The sequence below is a fragment of the Manis javanica genome, chromosome 10, assembly GCF_040802235.1.
Source record: "Manis javanica isolate MJ-LG chromosome 10, MJ_LKY, whole genome shotgun sequence".
In the NCBI taxonomy this organism is placed as follows: domain Eukaryota; kingdom Metazoa; phylum Chordata; class Mammalia; order Pholidota; family Manidae; genus Manis; species Manis javanica.
Genome location: NC_133165.1, coordinates 45,372,046 through 45,391,483, shown reverse-complemented (window position 1 = coordinate 45,391,483; position 19,438 = coordinate 45,372,046). Strand labels below are relative to the sequence as shown.

Below are 19,438 nucleotides of genomic sequence, written 5' to 3'. Positions count from 1 at the left end.
CTTCTCACCCAGGTGTAGTCAGTTGAGGACCGATAGTTCCCTCAAAACCAAATTGGGTGTCATTACTATGTAAATGAAGGGGAAAACAAAATCTCTCTGGTCTACCTGACCATGCACTCCCCACCCGGTGCCAAAAGCCTGATTTTCTCTTCTGAAATCCTTCATATTCAGTGGCTGGTTTGGCTTAGGTTGGAAGGCAGCAGGGGCTGGTGGAAAGAAACTGGGCCTGGAAACCTGAAGGTGTGGACTTTTTTTCCTGCACAGGCAAAGGTTCTGTCCCTCTCTGGGACTGTTTGCCATCTATAAAATGAGCCCCAACATTGTGCAGCCCTTGCAGAGCTCTGAAGCATGGTGACTGCTAAGCACACTCTCTTGTGGCTTTTGTCAGCATGCAATGAGTGTGCTCCCCACACACATGCGCACTCTCCTGGGCTTTGAAGACAATGATGGTGGGTGTGCTTACTGAAAAACTAAGGCCCCCACCCACCAGATGCTCACCATACATTTAAGGAAAGTTGACTGAGCACCTCCCCCAGGCTCAGCCCTGTTCTGGGCACTGGCTCTACTGAGTTAATAACATGTGGTCCCTATCTCTGAGGGGTTCACGGTCTGCTCTGGAGGTCAGACAAATCAATAGACCAGTCAATATTACAACCTGATGTGATAAGGCTGTGGGAGAGTTAGAATCAGTGTGGCAGTACAATCTTAGGTCACATTTGGGTGATAAGGAAAGCCTTCCCACAGAGGTGACCTTTAAAGTCCCCAGGTAGAAAAGGTGAGGAGGGCATTCAGAAAGAACTCATAGTGTGAGCAGAGGCATAAAGATGCCAGAGATCGTGGAGTGATGGCAGCACAAAGCGGAAGAGATGAAAGAAGAGCACGCCTTTCCCTTTAAGGATATGTCCTGAAAATCTACATGATTCTTTCACTCATATCTCATTGGTCAGAACTTAGTCACATGGTCACACCTAACTACAAGAGAACTTAAGCACAGTCTCCTGGCCAAGTAGCCATGTGGCCAGATAAAAAGTGGAAGCTCTATTTTAAAGACAGAAGGTGAGAAAGGATGTATGGGGACAACCGGCAGTCTCTGCCATCGGCACTAATTTTTAAAAACCTAACTACAGAATAGGACCTCAGGGTGAAAAAGAGACCTAAGCTCACAGTTGTCAGCTTTCTGGGGGAAGTATCAGTGCTGGATCTTGCAGAAGGAGAAGACTTCGGGTAGGTGGAGAGACAAGGAGCAAGGGGAACAGCATGAGGAAAAGTATGGAAGTCAGCTTGAGGGGAGGGGGTTCAGCTTTTGGCAGAAGGACAACTGAGCAAGACAGAGGCCCTGGATGCCCATCTGGATACTGGCTGTAGTCTAGCGTATGAATGTTGAGAGTAGGTGCAAACAGTCAGGAGAGGCCGCCAAAAACCCCACCCCTTAAGAAAGAGTCTGGAGGCTGCTTGGCAGGTGGCCTCGAAGCAGAGAAGGCTGGAGTCTTTCTAGGACATACAGCTAATAACCCATAAAATACCTCTATGACCCCATTAGGCTTAGGATAAAGCCTCAACTCCCTAACATGGCTTGCAAGGTCCAGGGAAATGTGAACCCTGCTGTTCCCTCCTGCCCCCTGCGCAATGGCAGTCCAGCTAGTCTAAGCACCTTCCTGCTGCTGGAACAGACACAGTCTGTCTTGCCTGGGCCTTTGTGTACGCTGTTCGTTCTTCGTCCCTCTCCATTTTGTATATCTGGCTCCCTCCTGCTAATCCATTAGATTCCAGTTGAGATGCCACTCCTTCAGGAAACTTCCTTGATCCCCAAGTGTGGGATTTCTGTTCTTTCTACATACTCAATATCCCTGTATTTGTCCTGCCAAACACTGGAAGATGATGGGTCATTTCACCCATGAGACTGGGAGGGCAGAGGGTGTGTCTGTTTTGTTCTCTGGTGTATACCCTGTACCCAGCATGGGGCCTGGGCCACAGCAGAAGCTCTGGAAATGTTGAAAAACTGGCCTTGGTCCAATAATGGAGATGGAGAACTGTTCTGGGGGTAAATAGGTTTCACAGAGGAAAACCACAGTAAGAGCCAGTCACAGACAGGATAGTCCAGATGCTGTGTAGCAGGGCATTCCTGCCAGGGGAGGAGATGGGCCAGGAGGGACTATGGAGTTGTTTCATCAGGGTCCAAATCTCCTGTCCAAGAGAGGGAATGGGCTCCCAAAGCCCCGGCCTCCCTCAGGGAGCTGCCACCAGAGGAGAGCTGCACAGATGGCCCAGGACTGAGTCGGGAGGGTGGGGCCTGCCCTGGGAAGGCATTGGCTCCTGGGAGGGGCGGACCACAGCCGGCTCAGTTGAGCCCAGCCCAGAGCCCTTCAGCTCCCCTCCTTAAGTTCTGCTGTCTCAATTAACCTTCCCTGTCTCCCCCCCCTCTTGCTCAACAGGGTAAGGACATGCAGCCCGTTCTGAGACCCTCACTGCATTTGGAGACCAAGGAGGTAAGAAGGGAAGACAGGCAGATAGAGATGCCAGGTCAGGCCTTCCTGAGGTCTGAGCCTCCCAGTCCTTTCTTTTTGGTCTTTCAGATCCCCTTTGAGAAGAACTGTGGAGAGGACAAGAAATGTGAGGCCAGTCTGGAGCTCTCCTTCTCCCCTGTAAGGTCTGTAAGGCATCCAGCCCCCCACCCAGTCCTGCCTGTTTCACCTGGCGTTTCCCGAGGCAGCTCCTGTGTGCCAGGAAGAGCATGGACTTCAGCTCAGAAGCTCTCCATCTGCACTCATCAGGTGCACTCATCTGGGCCTTAGTTTTCTTCTCTGAGAAATGCAGTCCCCTTCTGGCACCTGTCAGGATTAGAGAAGATCACAAAACGTAAAGCCTGTGTACAGGAGCTAACTACTGTGTATTTATTTTTTCTGGCCTGTTAGATCCCCTCATTCTGAAAGGGTCCCCCTCTTATCCTGCTTCCTCCAGTTTGGCCCCCATAACTTTTCCCTGATCTTTCCCCCAGATCCACAGCCCTGCATCTGACCCCCTCTGCCAGCCTCTCTGTGGAGCTGATACTGAGTAACTTGGGGGAAGATGCTTACGGGGTTCAGCTCCAACTCAGCTTCCCATGGGGCCTCTCCTTCCGCAAAGTGGAGATGCTCAAGGTGAGCAAGATGAGGGCTTGCCCGTGTGCACACTTGTCCCTGCAGCTTCTGCTCCCCCGGGAGCCTCAGGCAGCCAGGACATGCAGCTGGCATGCAGAGGTCTTAGGGTTCTTAGCCTGATGGCTGCCCCTGAGCTATGTGACCTGAGATAGAAGGTTCACCCTCTGTGGGCCTCAGACTCCTCAAGGACCCACAGAGTTAGAGAGAAGGACACATGAACTGGAGAGTAAGAGATCAAGAAGATGTGTACAGTTGTAGGGAGACTGAGCCACCTCCCTCCCAAAGGTGATCAACATTTTTGAAGGATGACGTGGGGTGTTTTAAATGCAATGTTTATTTTTTTAAATTACTGTTGCAAAAGTAAGACAAAAACTCAGAAATTACAAAGATGTTTTAAGAAGAACACAGCCTTCTTCTACAGCCCAGCAGTTAGTACTTCTAATAGTTTGCTGCTTATCTCTGTGTATCTATACCTATTTGTACAAATTATATTGCATGTTTATTTATTCTATATTCATTTTAAATAATTGGTATTTCCTCTCCATATAATTATTTTTCTCCATGTTTAAAAAAATTTATTGTGGTAAAATATATGTAATATAAAATTTGCCATTTGAACCAGTTTTAAGCATACAGTTCAGTGGCATTAAGTACAGTCACAATATTGTGCACCCATCACCACTATTTGCACAACTTTTTCATCATCTCAAACAGAAGCTCTGTACCTATTAAACAATAACTCCCTGTTCCTCACCCTCTGCCCCTGATAACCTCTAATCTACTTTCTGTCTCTAAGAAGTTTTCTCTTCTAAAAATTTCATATAAGCAGAGTCATAAAATATTTGTCCTGTTTTTGTCTGTCTTCAGTTAGAATAATGTTTTTGAGGTTCATACATGTGAGACCATGTATGCATTTCATTCCTTTTTAAGGCTGAGTAGTACTTCATTTGTCTCATATACCACATCTTGTTCATCTGTGGATGAATGCTTAATTATTCTTATACAGAAACATTAAATGCTTCCCTAAGGGGCATCTAGTAGACTGATTAAGAACTTGAGATCTGGAGTCAAACACACCCATATTCATGTTCCTACCAGATCCCTGCCAGATTACCCAGTTGTGAGATCTTGGGAAAGCCACTTCCCTGGCCCTCTATTTCCTCATCTAATGCCCTCCCCACTCTGAGGCTGAAATCTGTCCCTCACAGATTGTGATGAAGATGAATGGTTTTATACTACTTACTCCAAAATCCAGCTCAAAATGGTGCTGCCTGCATAGCTGTAACTGCATTTTAATGGTGTCGTGATATCCTTGCCTGTGACTGTGTCACACTTTACTGAACCATTCCTATCTCTGCACTATTTGATCACTTCCAGTTTTTCACTATTATAAATAGTGTTGCAGTGAACATCTCTGTATGAAACCCCCTGGCTGTGCCTCTGATTCTTGGCTCCACCTCTCTGAGAATGTGCCCTGGGAGGGACAGAGCTGGAGGAGGTAGGCCCCGAGGGTTAGTGGCCTCTGGGGAACTTTAGCCGTGCCCACCAAGAAGCTTATTCTCTCTCTTGCCACGCCCAGCCCCACAGCCAGACACCTGTGAGCTGCGAGGAGCTTCCCGAGGTGTCTGGGCTGCTGAACAGGACCCTTTCTTGCAATGTGAGCTCCCCCATCTTCAAAGCAGGCAGCTTGGTGAGTGCTTCTAGCCCCTGGAACCAAGCAACCAAGGGGCTCTGAGCTCAGGAGGGGCAGGACCCTGGCTCTGTGGAAGGTGCAGGTGATTGGTAAAGAAGGGCTTACCCTGTCCCACCTAGAGGGAACGTGCACAGAGCTGTTTTGCGTCATGTTTGAGAGCCTGGACTTTGGAATCTGAAAAATCTGGGGTTGGGTTACTCATTTTATGACCTTACACATGTTATTTAACCACTTGGAAAATTGGTATCTTCATCTGTATAATCGGTATAAAACACCCAGTCCAGTTCTTCAGAGTAGTGAGTTGTAAACACAGTAAGTGGACACTTTCATCATGGCAGTTGGCCGTGGCAGCTGTGAGGTGCTAAGGATGCCCCTGGAGGCCTAGCTCTTTCCCTCGTCATGTCCTCTCCTACCCTGCCAGGTTGTTATTCAGGTGATGTTCCATACAGTGCTGAACAGCTCCTGGGGGGACTTCGTCCAGCTGCATGCCAAAGTGAGCTGGTAAGAAGACTCTGCCAGCATCCCTGCCCTGGTCTCAGCCTTACATGCAGTCACGGCCAAGCCCTTTTCCTAACACTGCTCTCTACCTTGCCTCAATGCAGTGACAATGAGGACTCAGGCCTCCTGGAGGACAACTTGGCCATCACCAGCATCCCAGTCCTGTACCCCATCAACATCCTCACCAAGGAGTGAGTCCTGAACAGCATCCAGCCCTAGCCTTCTACCTCAGCCTCCAACTCAGGGCACCAGCCTTGCCTCCCAGGACTCTTCCTCAAACTCCCCTCCCTTTCCTACAGCCCCTCAGGGGTGATTAGAAGTGATTCCAGCTGTGACCCCAACACTCAGAAGTTTGAAGTCCCTTTAAGAGCTCTGAGTCAGATCAGTGTTTATTGGTGGAAGAAAAAGCATACCAAATGCTGACCTTGTATCAGACTCCGCACCAGTGCAGTGCACAGCTGATGTCTTTCCCCAGAGCACTCAACATCTGGTGAGGCAGCTGTGCCTCTCTCCATTTTACTGATGAGCAAACTGAGGCTAAGAGAAGGGAGCAACTTGCCCAGAGTCATACAGCTAGGGACACTGTCTCCAGGATCTGACCTTGAGTCAGTCTGACTCCAAGACCCCAGCCAAGCTCTTTCCTGTTGTCAGCCACCCCCTCCATTCCTGGGGGCCAGCCATGCTGGAAGAGACGGAGCAAAGTTTCTCCCTTGTCCACAGAGAGCCTATTGTCAGGCAGCAGAGACCAGACTCATGCACATATAGAATTAGTGGGCCTCAGAATATTGTAGCAGGAAGATGCATGGGGATCACTAGCTGGGTTCTCTCATTTACAGAAAAGGGGATTAAGTAAGAAAAGTGGAGTGGCTTTTTTAAGTTGGCTTAGTGAGATAAGAACGGCCAGTGTCTGAGCTGGCGTTTCTGGTGCTTTTGAACATGAATGCTTAACAGAATGATACTGTTTGAAGTATGATATGAAATTAGAACTAGGAAAGAGGATGTGGGTTAGAGGAGAGGTGAAGGGTTCATGGAGAAATAGGGGTTTTGAACTGGGGTCTGGAGGACAAGGGAGTTTGGATAAGGGCTAGGAAGGAGGGAGGACATTCTCAGAATACCCAAAGTAAAGGCATGGAGGCAGCAAACAATTGGGCAGATCTGGGGAAAAGGGTGTAGGTAGGCTCAAGAGATGGCAGGTATGTGTGGGGAGCAGTGGCAGAATGACACTGCAGGGAATGGGCAGATCTGGACATGCGGGGCTTTGGACCTGACCCCTGTGGACAGCCAGTGATGGATTCTGAGTAGCTGAGTGGTGGGACAGAGAATGATGTTGAGAAGGTCATTGGAAGAACGGAATATGACAGGGGCCAGAAGCTGTGCAGTTATCTAGGAGGTGAGCAGTGGGGCCCAGAAAACCGTGGAGCCCCTGATGAGGTGGGGTGTAGTAGGGAGAACACAGCTCCAAAGGCACGTCCACCTAGGTTCCAGCACGGGTCCTCCACTGCAGGACTTCGGGCGAAAGACAGACCCCTTGCACGAGCCTTAGCTCCCAGAGGGAAGTAGCAGAGCATTGTGCAGATGAGATCATGCCTGCAGGGCCCTGGCACAGCGGCTGGCAACTTAGAGGTTTCCCCTGGCCCAGGCCCCCTGCCCTCCTAGAGATGGGGTTGCTGTCTTCTCCACCTTCTTCCTCTGCTCTTCTCTCTCCACAGCCAGGAAAACTCCACACTCTATATCAGTTTCACCCCCAAGGGTCCCAAGGTGCAGCATGTCAAGCACATCTACCAGGTATGAACCTCCATGCAAAACGGTCCCCATAAGTCACACATTCCTTCAGCCCCTTCCTGAGGACTGAGGATGCAGAGACCCACTGGACGCAGTCTCAATCTGCAAGTGTCCAGCCCCCACTTGGACGGTTCTCTGGTCTTTTCTGTCCAGCTTCCCAGCCTCCAGTGAAATGCTTCCAGCAGCAGCTACTCCCCAATGACTTTCCTCCACTGGATAGACTATTCTTAGACTCACAGAACTTGAGAGCCAGAAGGACTCTGAGAAAGAACCTAGTTTCTCATTCATACATTTAATGAACTGCTTTTCTAGTTTGGGTACTTCAAAGTGCTGGGGCAGCAATGAAACAGGGTCCCTGACCACTCACCAAACCCAGGGTGGGCTTTATGTCCACAGCCCCCTATAATTTTCACACCAGCCTGTGAGAGCCCTAAAAGATAGGCATTATGAAGTCTGCGGCATAGACAGGTCGAGTAACTTGTGCAGATTACAGGTTACAGCCAGTAAGGGGGAAAGGTCAGGCTCAACACTTACCTGAGCACCAGAACCCATGTGTGTAACCTCCAAGTTAAGGAGCTGTCATTCCTCCTGCAGTATCCTCGGTGCCGGAATACAGTCTTTATCATGGGAACTCAGAAATGGGAGGCCAGCTCCAGAGTCCAAAGCTTGAGGAGCCTACAGCTTTCTTAGAGGTGCCCTCTGAGAGAGGGTAGGCACTGACTGACCAAGTCGAGAGCATTTTCACTTTCTGTGGAGGGGCCTGAGCCCAAAGAGGAGCAGTCTCACCCCTGGCTGCAGTGGACTCAGGGCAGACTGGGAAAGGCCCCTCAGAACGGAGGCAGGAGCCATCTCACCTTGCTACTGCAATGGGGAAGACTGGCAGATGACAAAGATGCCCATTTGCATTGAAATAGAGTGTTCTGGATAGCTAGTTGAGTTGGCTTCTAGTGCTGTTCTCTGGGATGGCTCTGGATTCCCTATCAGGTTGGCAGGGCCAGTCCATTTACCACCAGAGTAGTGGGGAAAAGCTGTACCCTGCCTAGATGCTGGGGCCAGGGACTTACCTATCCATGCCTCAGTTCCCACCATGACAAATGGTGTTTGGGGTAAGAACTTCCCAGATGGTCATGAGGTTTCCATGGGTTACTTACTCCCTGCACAGTGGAGGTTGTGGGAGAGGTGACTGTTATACTATAGCCCTGGGATTCCCAGCTGCTTTGGAAGCCTTCTTACATTCTTGCCTCACTCGGCCTGGAACCAGCTCAAAGTCCTCGGACTCCCCCACTTCTCTCTCGGGATAGTCAGCAGGGCTAGGTGCCTCGGTCCATCTCTCCACCTGTCAGCATGTTAAGCCATGTGCTTGGCTCCCCCTGGCCTGGCCCACCAGCAGCCACTCTTGCTAAAGGCCTAATGGTTTCCGTGGGCCATTAGATAACCCAAAACGTCATAGGACATGGGTGATCCATTCCTTCTTTACTGAAGCTGTCCCATTAAGCCCTTTTAATGAGTCAGCCACAAGGAGGTCAGCACTAATAACTAAAGATTATGTCAAACTAGCCAGGCATGGACACCTGGTGAGAGCTGGACAGCTGGACCACAGAATCTCTTCCTTAGGGGTTCCTGCTTAACTGGATGATCAAGAGCATAGTCTTCAACCAGACTTGAACTTTTTTTGAAGCTCTGCTGTTTAAAGCTGTGTGACCTAAGGCAGTTTACATACTTTCTCTGAGCCTCAGTTTTTCCATCTGTAAAATGGGGATGATAAAAGCACCTCCCTTATGGGGTTGTTATGAGGAGCAAATGAGAAAATCCTTAGCATAGTACTTGACACACAAGAGACCAGTCAACACTGGCTGTTTTTAGCATGGCTGTTACCACAATCATCCAAGGAAGGTGATCAGGCCTAGTGGTTCCTGGTTCTGGAGTCACAGCCTAGGTTAAAATGCTGGCTCTACTATTGATAGTTCAGACAAATTAGCTCCCCGTGAGCCTCAGTTCTCTAATGTGTAAGACGGGAATGATAGCACCGCCCGCTACACAGGAGTGTTGGAAGAACTAAATGAGATCATGCATTTCCTGAGGATCAGGTGAACCTAGCAATGTGAGGTGTTCCACGAATGGCGATGGTCCCTGCATGCGTGTTCCAACCCTCTGTCACCATTACTGTCTTGCCCAGCAGGCACATGCCTCTGGGTGTGTGCCCCTGGCCACACTGAGTTGGTCTCACTTCCCGCAGTGTCGGCATCCCCCTTCCAGCTGACAGCTCTGGATTTTGTCCCTCCTGTTCTTCCAGTGCACCTGGCTCTGCAGCTTGTCACTGATGTCCGTGGGGATGGCTTCCTAGCACCATGTTTTGTCTTTTAACAGCTTAATTGAGATAAAATTCACATACCATACAATTTAACCACTTACAAGGTACAATTCTATGGCTTTTAGTATATTCAAAAAGTTGTACAAACACCACCATAATCTAATTTTACAACATTTTCCTCCCTGTACCTATTTGCAGTCACTCTCCCCACCCTCAGCCCCTGGCAAACACTATACTTTTCTGTATCTCTACAGATTTGCCTATTCCGGATATTACACATAAAAGAAGTCACACAAGAGGTCTTTTGTTCCTGGCTTCTTTCACTTAGCATAGCAGTGTCAAGGCGCATCCATGTTGTAGTATGTGTCAGTGTTTCATTCATTTTTATTGCCAAATAATGTTCCAATGTAAAACATTTGATATATTCATTCATCAGCTGATGGACATTTGGGTTGTTTCCACCTGTTGGCTATTATGGATAATGCTGCCTGAATGTTTCTGTACAAGGTTTTCACAGAAAACCTGGTGCTACTCCTGTGTCACCTTTGTAGACATTTCTGGGCCTTCCAGCCCTAGCACAGATAGCTCTTTTGTATGAAAAAGGTACTCAGGAAATGTTTCTTAAATTACTTCAAAGCACCTGCCAAATGAGTCTTTCCCAGCCTGCATTGTGCAAATAATTTTTGCATCCATCCTTGTTAAGTGTCATTCGTTCTTTCACTCACTCAAAAAAACTTTTTTTGAGGCCTGTTATACGCTAGGCGGTGTGTCAAGCAGTAGGAACTGCAGGGGAAATGAGCTCCTGCCCTCATGAGACTCACAGTCTAGTGGAGATACAGACACACACGCAGCTACTCTGCCACCCTGCTGGGGATCCTGTGGGGACTCATGAGGGGGAGGCTGCCCTACCCTTGGGGAGTCAGTCAGTCCTTTAGAAATGTTCCTGGAGCAGTACTTTGTAGCAAGTGCAAGGGTTTGCCACGAGGAAGAAGCAGCAAAGTGCCTGCAGCCCACACCATAAGGCTCTGGGGCAAGGGGCCAGGCATTTTTGGTCATTGTTCACTGGTCATCAGTGGGTTCTCAGGCCTCAGCCAGTGAGGACTGGATCTCAGGTGGTGCTTAGAGTAGCTGGCATTCAGGGCTCTGCTGTCCTTTGTACTCTGTAACAGGTGAGGATTCAGCCTTCTGTATATGACCACAATGTGCCCACCCTGGATGCCCTGGTTTGGGTACCACAGCCTCACAGAGAGGGGCCCATCACGCACCAGTGGAGTGTGCAGACGGTGAGTACTGCCCTCCTAGGGCTATGGGTGAGCTCTTAAAGGGGTATGGATACATGGGAAGGGCATGAAGATGGATGGATGGATGAATCCTGTTGGACTCAGTGATTTCTGAATCTGCAGAGGGCCCGTGGGGGAGAAGTGGGATGCCAGGGCCGTATCTGGGGAGTGCGGGGGAATGCCATGTTCCAGCCTTAAGGGCCCATATCCCTCTTGGCTCTGGGCTAACTGAAGACCCCACCTCATCATTCCTAGGAGCCTCCTGTCCACTGCAACTCTTGGGATCTGAAGAGGCCAGCCAGTGTGACTGAGGTATGGCCTGTGAGCTAAGAAACTGGGGTAGGGTCTGGCAGTGTACAGGGGCAAGGCAGAAGAAGCCTTCCTATTCTCTCTAGCCTTGTTCGCCTTCCCTCCTGCCCTCCTATTTCCTTTAGCCTTGTTCGCCTGGGGCCAAGTTCCACTGCCCTGTTGCCTTCAAGGAGATCCTCTTCCAAGTGATGGGGACTGTGGAGCTGGTGCAGGAGATTGAGGTAGTGCCTGCTGGTAACAGATGCAGTAGTTGTGGGGACCTCGAGGGGTTGGGGGTGGGCTTCCCCACCATATTGTCTTCCTGAATTCATCCTTGCTATCTTGAAAAAAAAATCTCTTCAAGATGTGGATGAAAGAGAACCTGACTTGTTTGAAATTTTCAGGGCTGTTTCCATGGGCCTAAGGAGAATTCTTGTATGTGCTCCATAGGAGACATTTCCTTCCCACAGTGAGGGCGGCACATGAGAACACTGCCCTAGAGAACTGAGCAGAGGCGATGCACCCACTAGGACCTGTGCTCACCTGTCCGCACTGAGCTGAGGTGGGCAGATGTCAGTGGGCTCTTGGTCCTGCCCTCCCTGGCCCTGACACCTCCCTCTCTCCCCTACAGGCCTCCTCCATGCTCAGCCTCTGCAGCTCTGTCTTCATCTCCTTCAACAGCAGCAAGCATTTCCACCTCTATGGCAGCAATGCTTCCCTGGCTCAGGTATCTCTCTACTTCCTCAGGAGACCCAGGAACAGAGGTCAGCAGAGGGATCTGAGGAAGCCTGGGGCAGAGCTGGAAGCAGGAGAGCCATGTGGGAGGTTAGCACAGAGAAGAGCTTCCCTACAGTCAGAGGCATTAGCTTTGGCGACAGCTTCTGTGGGAGCCCCAAGCTGCCCTGCCACTGGTGGGCAAGCAGACCACAAGGTCACCGGTCTGAGATGTGTCAGGTAAAGATCAATTTTATGTCAGCTCAGCAAAGGGTATGCCCCCCATGCCTGCTTGGAGTATGAAGGGAAATAACTCTAAGCAGAGAGAGTGGCAAGAGCAGGCCCAGGGCCAAGTGAGCAGCTGAAGCAGGTTTAAGAAGAGCAAGAAGCTCAGAGCAGGAAAAGGAATGTTGCAGCTAAAAAACTAAGCATTAGCCAGATTCGGGAAGGCTTTGCATGCTGAGCTTAGATCCTGGGACCAAGGGAAGCCATTTAGAGCTTAAAGTGAGGCCATGACACATGTCTGCCAGTCACCCCAGTGGCTGTGCTGAGGGGTATACTGGAGAGGGTCAAGGCCAGAGCCCAGTGGTGTGAGGACATTTCTGGTGATCAGAAATGCCAACACCTAGAGACTGAGGCCAGATTCACAGGAAGTGTTAGGGAGAAAGGCTCTCTTGCCTCTGCTCCTCTGTGTCCTCCCCCAGGTCATCATGAAGGTGGACATCGTGTATGAGAAGGAGATGCTCTACCTCTACGTGCTGAGCAGCATCGGCGGGCTGTTGCTGCTGATGTTGATTTTTGTGGTACTTTACAAGGTGGGAACTTCTGGGGAAACAGGCATGGCTGAAACTGCCAGGCTGGGGAAAGGGTATTTGACAAGAGTCAGCATAGCAGGATTGTGGGAGTTAAAGCTAGAGGGGCCTCAGCCAACTCCCTCCTTCTATAGATAGTGCTCCTGAGTCCCAAAGAACAGGAGAGACTTCTCCCCAACAACTCCAGCAAGCACAGTGGAGCTGGGACTAAGCACTGAGGGAGAGGGAAGGGAAGGACTCCCCTGCACATCAAGGGGCAGGTGCTGGGATACAGAGGCACACACCATGAATGTGGTCCCCACCCTTGTGGAGCTCAGTCTAATGGGACAGACAGACAGGAACATGCATGATGAGTGCTCCACAAGGGTCCATGTGCTCTGGGGCCTACCACAGAGGAGCATAAGAGGCTCGGGAAGTCCAGGAAGGCTTCTCAGGAGAGGTGGCATTTGAATTGGGATTCAAAGGTTTAGTAGAAGTTAGCTAGAAGAGCACTGGAGAGCAGATGTTCCATGTGAAAAATTCAAATGTTCCAGAAAAAACAACATAGAAAATCAAAGTTTCTTCTATTGTACCTCCAAAGGGTTGTCATTAACAACCAGTTTGTTTCTATTCTTCTAGGTTCTAATTTTGTTGTGAAAATATGTATGTATGTGTGAGCATGAGAAAAAGAGAAAAGTCCATGTATATACATATACATAGAAAATGTAAATGGAATAATACAATACATACAGCTTGGGATCTTGTATTTCCCCCGGATGTTACAGCCTAATGTCTTTCCATGTAGACACAATCAGACCTACTTCTGTCTTTTTAACCTGGGTGACTTCTTGCAGTCTGGATGCCCCACCTTCTATTTACCAAGGTCCTATTGATGAGTGTTTAGATTGTAATTTATGTCTATTTCAAACAGCATGACACAAAAGGCTCTTGTTACCCATATCTTTGCCCACTTGTCCAAATATTCTTTATAATAATTCCTAGAGCTGGAATTGCTGAGCCAAAGAATATATATGCTTTCAGCTTTCAACAGAGAGTGTATGGCACATACTAAGCACTCTGTAAGTGCAGGTTCTTGCTATTAGTATTACTAGATACTGTCAAATCGCCCACCTAAAATTTTGGTACACGACATATTGATCATATAGATGAGCCTAAAGAATGAACTATTAAATGTACAGCTTTTTAACGTACTGCCAAGAACCATGCGTGGCAAATGCCCTGGCCCCATTGCTGGAGCAGTCAAAGCATGTCTGTGGCATGTATGGCTTTTTAACATAAAGGCTGTTTTCATGTTTTGCTGGGGCTGACTGGTCCAAAGTGTTTGGTGGGCTTTTTGCTCACTCGATTTTTGTCTTTCTATAGGTTGGCTTCTTCAAACGGAACCTGAAGAAGAAAATGGAGGCTACTGTAGATGCCTCAAATGAAATCCCTAGAGAAGACTCTGGGCCTCCTGAATCTGGGGAAGAGGCCATGGATCCGGGCTGCCTGGAGCCCCTCCACAGGGACGAGGCCCAGGGTGAAGGTGGAGAAGACTGAGGCCTGGGCCTGATGTAGGTGCTCAGGACTGGATTGGGATGCCTGGTGCCAGCTGCCTCTACTCTGTGTCTTTGGGCAAGTCACTGCCCCTTCCTAAGCCTCAGTTTCCCTATCTTGAACACGGAGTTCCTGCCTGTCTCCTTTGTAGGCTCACAGGGTATCTCCACTGAGCGGTGGGCTAGGAAGGTGATAAAGGTGAAGCCTTGTAATTATCAGATGGCCTTGGCTTCCCCCAACCCTTCTTAGTTTCCTTCTCTGGGAGAGAATGTCTGATTCCAATTTGGAGGAACTGTGGTCTCAAGACCTAGTGGCACTCCTGGCCCACACACTCACCTTCACTTGGATGTCCACAGAGGCCTAGGACTCCTGGAGCTTTGCCCCACACCCTCACCTTCCTGGCATCCAGTCATCTTTCCACTCTGCCACTGGACAACAAATGTATGTCACTACATGGCTGCTAAAAACCCCTTGCTCTTTGGCTAAAGACCAAAGTCCCTCATATGCCATCCACAATCTGCAAAATAACCTTAACATGTCAATGCAAAATTGGGCCCCTGTTGCCTCCCTGGCCTCCTCTAGAGAAGTCCCACCTCCCTTTCTAAGCTCCAGTTACACCAGCCTTTCTCACTTGCCAAACTCCTTCCTTTCTGTCTTCACCTAGACTTCTCTGTCTGTCTGAAACATTCTTCCCCTTCCTTTTTCTGGCTTAGCCTGAAAATATCAGCTCACACACAACTTCCTCAGGGCAGCCCCCAGCCCCGACTCTGATGGGCTCCATTATACATACACGTCTGCACTTGCTCTCATAGCATGGATCATATTTGTTTACTTTTAATATTTACTTAATATCTGTCTCTCAGATTAAACTGAACTCCATGAAGGTAGGGACCTTACCTGTCTTATTCACCTTGGGATCCCTGGTGATATCACAGAGCCAGACACAGAGCAGGTGCCTGACACAATTTCACTGAATTAGTGGGGGGTGCCTGTGGGAAGATACAGAAAAGAGTTTGGGTGGGCCCATGGCACCCCATCCTCAAGGGTCAACTACCCCTGGTTCCACAGCCCCCACCCGGACCCCATCACCCCCACTATGAGACTGTGAGCTCAACGGTGTCCATTCACGTGGCTTCCAGTACCAAGTGCAGTACCTGCATATATTTACACAATAAATATGAAACTGTCCAATTTTGTAATGGTTTATCCCACCATGGTTTAATTAAATGAACATTTCCTTTTCAACCCTTTGTTAAGTGGAACCAAAACAGCTTTTCTTTTTCTTTTTTTCCTTTTCTTTTTGCCATCATGTCCCTCAGAGACTGACCTGCCCCCAACACTGTAGGTTAATTTGAAAGGAGGGAGAGAGACACAGAAAAGGAGAAAAGGTTAGGGAGGCCGTCTTGACAATTCATTAAGATGTGAGAAGAGACTTTCCCTGTCCTCTTGTTTTTAAAGCCATGTTTGGAGGCGCCTGACCCTGAGCCCTCCCGTTTAGACAGGACAGAGGGGGCTACTTGCTGCTGCCCTCTTGTGGTCAATAAGAACCCCCAGAGAATATTGCAGAAATAAAGCCAACTCTGGGTTAGGCACTGGGAAGTGAGAAGCAGCAACATTTGGTCCCCTAAGCAGTGACCTTTGATGGCTCTCTTCTGCCTCCAGGGGAGTAAGTGAACACTCCCAGCACATAACGCCCAGAACACTCCTTCAGTGCCTGCCAGCCTCTTCATCCTTATCAACTGCGTTCTGATCCAGCTGCCAAGAAACCATGGGGCTGGCTCATAAGCAAGGCATCAGGAAGAAGAAGTGAGGCCCATTTTCCCAGAGAAGGGAAAAGATGTTTAAACTGTTAGGAATATCACAGAACTGCTAAAAGTACAGATTATCTGTAGGTCTCATGAAGCATAAATCAGGTTCTATTCATCCATACAGTATTTCTTTAGTGCTTTGCATCAGGCCCTGTTCTGTTCTCTGAGGACATGGTGATAACTGACAGACAAGTGCCTGCCCTCAAGAAGCTTCACTCCAGTGGGAAAACAGAGTAAAAAAGTAGAAATGTTATTTTAGTTAGGGATAGGGCCATGAAGACAATACAGGTTAGAGGGTGATGGAGAGGGACCTTTTACATAGCCAGCCAGGAAAGCCTCTCTAAGGAGATGATACTCTGACATAGAAATAGAAAAGTGAATATTTTCATCAAGGTTGGAAGCAAAAAGTATAGAAAATCTGGAAGGTTCACTTCAGGAACAGATGTGCCATCATCATGCCCAAGAATCTTTATCTACTTACTTCCTAGCACCAGCCCTTAGCTATCTACATGTCCTTTCCTGCCTCTGTGCCTTTGCACGTGCTGTTCCCCTTGCCAGCCTGTCCAGTTCCACCTCTTTTCTATCCTTTAAAATCTTTCTACCTCAAAGAATTTTTTTTAGAAAGTGTGCTTTAATTAAATACACATCATATAAGTGATGCTGGCAAGGTTGAAAAGTTAATTCTAAGTTGATAACTATAAAAACTAGTTTGTACATGACAACATGATGAGCGAAAAGGCAATCCCTTTGAAACAAAATTTAAAAGTTAAAAAAAATCTATGTTCACAGTGGTTTGTATCACTAGCATGCATTTTATGACAATAACATGTACAGATTGAGCACCCTAGGGCTCTTTTTATATCCTAAAGAATACGAGCATTTACATTATTCATGGGTTGAGCTGAATTAAAAAAGATCGATTGTACACTTACCCCTTAGACAGCATAAACTGTCCCTGGGTGTACAGCTTTAACACCATCATTAAAGTTGTTTGCAAAGGGAATAGAGAATTAAAAAACAAAACATTTTTTTCTTGGGGTTAGAGAGTCTTTCATTTGCTGTTATAACCAACAAATACCATTCATCCAGTCAAAAATGGAAAGGGCCCCACAAACACACTATTTGAGCAAGCTGACCAATACACATTACAGCTTTAAAAATGAAGGTTATATATATGTTACAAGTCCCAACAAGGCAATGTTAAAATGACATCTATTTCTTTGCTTGTTTTGTGATCATACCCCTTAGAGGTGTTACAGGTCTCATGGCATTCAGCTTCTTTTTCTCTGCAGGCTTTAATATCTGAAAAGAATATATGAGAGTTTCATCCACACAAATCATGGGAGGGACCTGCATTGTCAAACTCTCCACAATAATTGGGTGCAGAAAACAGAGTGACCAACTGCCTTTTTGCAAAAAATTCATATCCATCTTTAACCACCTGATGGGCTCTACATAAAGATCCAAATCATGCTTATGGAGAAATTTTGCAACTACTTCTGCACCAAATGTGAAGGACACTCCTCTGTCATTTTCACCCCAGCCTAAGATATCTTTACTGGGGTCAGACCACAAAAGACCACAAAGAAGACCTTGATCTGGTACATCAGTTGGTCACATAATTTGCCGAATCTGCTCCATAGATTGAAGATCTGGTGATAAACCTCCATGTCAGCAGAATATTTTCTCATTCACAGTGGCTGCTATCGGTAAACAGTTAAAGCAGTCTGTGAAAGTTTTCCATAGTTCAATGTTGTATCTTCTTTTACATTCATCATAAAATCCATAAATTCTATTGATGCTGGCACATTCATGGTTTCCTCTGAGAAGAAGAAAATTCTCGGGATATTTGATTTTGTAAGCCAGTAAGAGGCAGATGGTCTCCAATGACTGTTTCACCCGGTCCACATAATCGCCAAGAAACAGGTAGTTGCTTTCTGGTGGGAAACTGCCATACTCAAAAAGTCGAAGCAAATTATAGTATTGCCCATGGATATCACCACATATTTTGAGTGGTGCTTCAAGTTCTAGTAGGTTAGGCTGACTGAGAAAGACCTCTCGGGACTTTAAGCACAGCCCTCTGATTTCATTCTCCTGTAGCTGGACATTCTTACCAGGCTTGGACTCTTTCACTTCCAACAGCCGTTGGCTGATGCTGTTGATGTTGAGTTTATCTATATCCGACATCGCCTTCCCACCACCAACCCTCCCACAGCGGTGCCACCGCCGGCTCGCTCCCAGGATTCACACCTCCCTTCCCACGCCACAAGCAGAGGCAGTGGTGGCGGCAGTGGCGGTGGTGGTGGTGGCAGTAGTCGTGGCAGGTACCCCCACAACCATGCCACTCCTTGCTTCCTCCTTCTCTCCCCACTAGAACCACCTATATCAAAGCATTTTGAAGCCTTTCTCATCCCCTTGGGTCCTGGACAAAATATTCCATCCTATCACCACTTGATTTATACCTCACTGGGGCACATAATGCTGACTGTTGGGGCTTCTCTTTCAAGACTAGGAGGTTCTGGAAGTCAGGATGCAGCCCACACATGTGTTACCAATGCCAACCCCTCAGCAGGGCTGGCACAAAGGAGGTATTCAATAAATGCTTAATAGAGTGGCCCTCAGATGTTTTGGTCTCAGGATCCCATTTGATACTCTTCAAAACTGAGGATCCCAAAGAGTTTTATTTATGTGGGTTCTAGCTATTGGTATTTATCCAATTAGGAATTAAAATGGGGAAAATTTTTAAAAATAAGAATACCCAAGCCCACATTCCATGCAAGCCATCAGAGTGATGACATATGTCATCATGTGTCGTTTAGCCTCTAGAAAACACCACACTTGTGGGAGAAAGACAGTGAAAAAGTAACATCTTAGTATTGTTAGAAAAATAGTCAAAGTCTATTCATTCCAGGCTCTGCTTCTTCCTAGCTATAATATGGGGCAAAAATTACTTACCCTCTTTGGGAATCATTTTTTCATCTATAAAATGGGAATAATAACAATATACTTCAGAACAGTTAGAGCCTGAAATAACACCTGTAAACTCTTTAGCACTGGTCCCAGCACCTGAATGCTTGATAATAGTGATGCATAGGAATGGTTGTTTAGTTATGCAAGACAGTGTGGTAGAAGTACTATGCTGGACTGTGAGTCAAGGGACCTGGTATTGGAGTCCCAGAATCGCCCAGACTCACTCATGGCACTAGCTCTTCCACTGTGATCTTAGGGAAGACGTGCCCTTCCTGGGTTTGTTCTGACCCACCTGGGATCTGGAGGTACCTCAGGAGCTGTTATGGAAGAGGGGTGGAGGCTGAGCAACTGAGTCCCCACCCTCATTTGATCTTTTATATGCTAAGGTTCTGTGCATAAAGTTACTTTGTCAATTAAGCACCACAGGCACTGTGCCCAGGGCCTCCCAGCTTTCAGGGGCCTACAAACATGTTTGGGAGCTGGAAAAAAAAAATCAAATTATGAAAACTAAGTTGTATAATTGAAATGTTGAAATGTCTACAAATGTAATTATCACATTAGGTATTCAAATGCAGTTCTATTCAACAGTTACATATATGAACTATATTAATT

The 19,438-nt window shown here is 47.7% G+C and overlaps 1 protein-coding gene and 1 pseudogene across 10 annotated transcripts in view; one reads left to right on the top strand and one right to left on the bottom strand.

Annotated features, from left to right (window-relative positions):
* ITGAL (integrin subunit alpha L) overlaps positions 1 to 15,239 on the top strand; it is a 46,271-nt gene extending 31,032 nt beyond the window's left edge. For 7 of the 10 annotated variants that reach the window (XM_073215312.1, XM_073215311.1, XM_073215314.1 and 4 more), the window contains 13 exons: positions 2,433 to 2,486; positions 2,574 to 2,647; positions 2,996 to 3,137; positions 4,717 to 4,827; positions 5,252 to 5,331; positions 5,433 to 5,519; positions 7,038 to 7,113; positions 10,591 to 10,704; positions 10,957 to 11,013; positions 11,136 to 11,231; positions 11,621 to 11,716; positions 12,408 to 12,518; positions 13,878 to 15,239. In XM_073215312.1, the coding sequence (XP_073071413.1) occupies positions 2,433 to 2,486; positions 2,574 to 2,647; positions 2,996 to 3,137; positions 4,717 to 4,827; positions 5,252 to 5,331; positions 5,433 to 5,519; positions 7,038 to 7,113; positions 10,591 to 10,704; positions 10,957 to 11,013; positions 11,136 to 11,231; positions 11,621 to 11,716; positions 12,408 to 12,518; positions 13,878 to 14,051 (1,272 nt within the window). In that variant the 3' untranslated portion in view covers positions 14,052 to 15,239. The other 3 variants (XR_005061637.2, XM_037019491.2, XM_037019493.2) reach the window with 3 other exon arrangements.
* A 1,829-nt stretch (positions 15,240 to 17,068) lies between these two features.
* On the bottom strand, positions 17,069 to 18,043 carry LOC108399263 (serine/threonine-protein phosphatase PP1-gamma catalytic subunit pseudogene; annotated as a pseudogene).
* Positions 18,044 to 19,438: the final 1,395 nt, after the last annotated feature.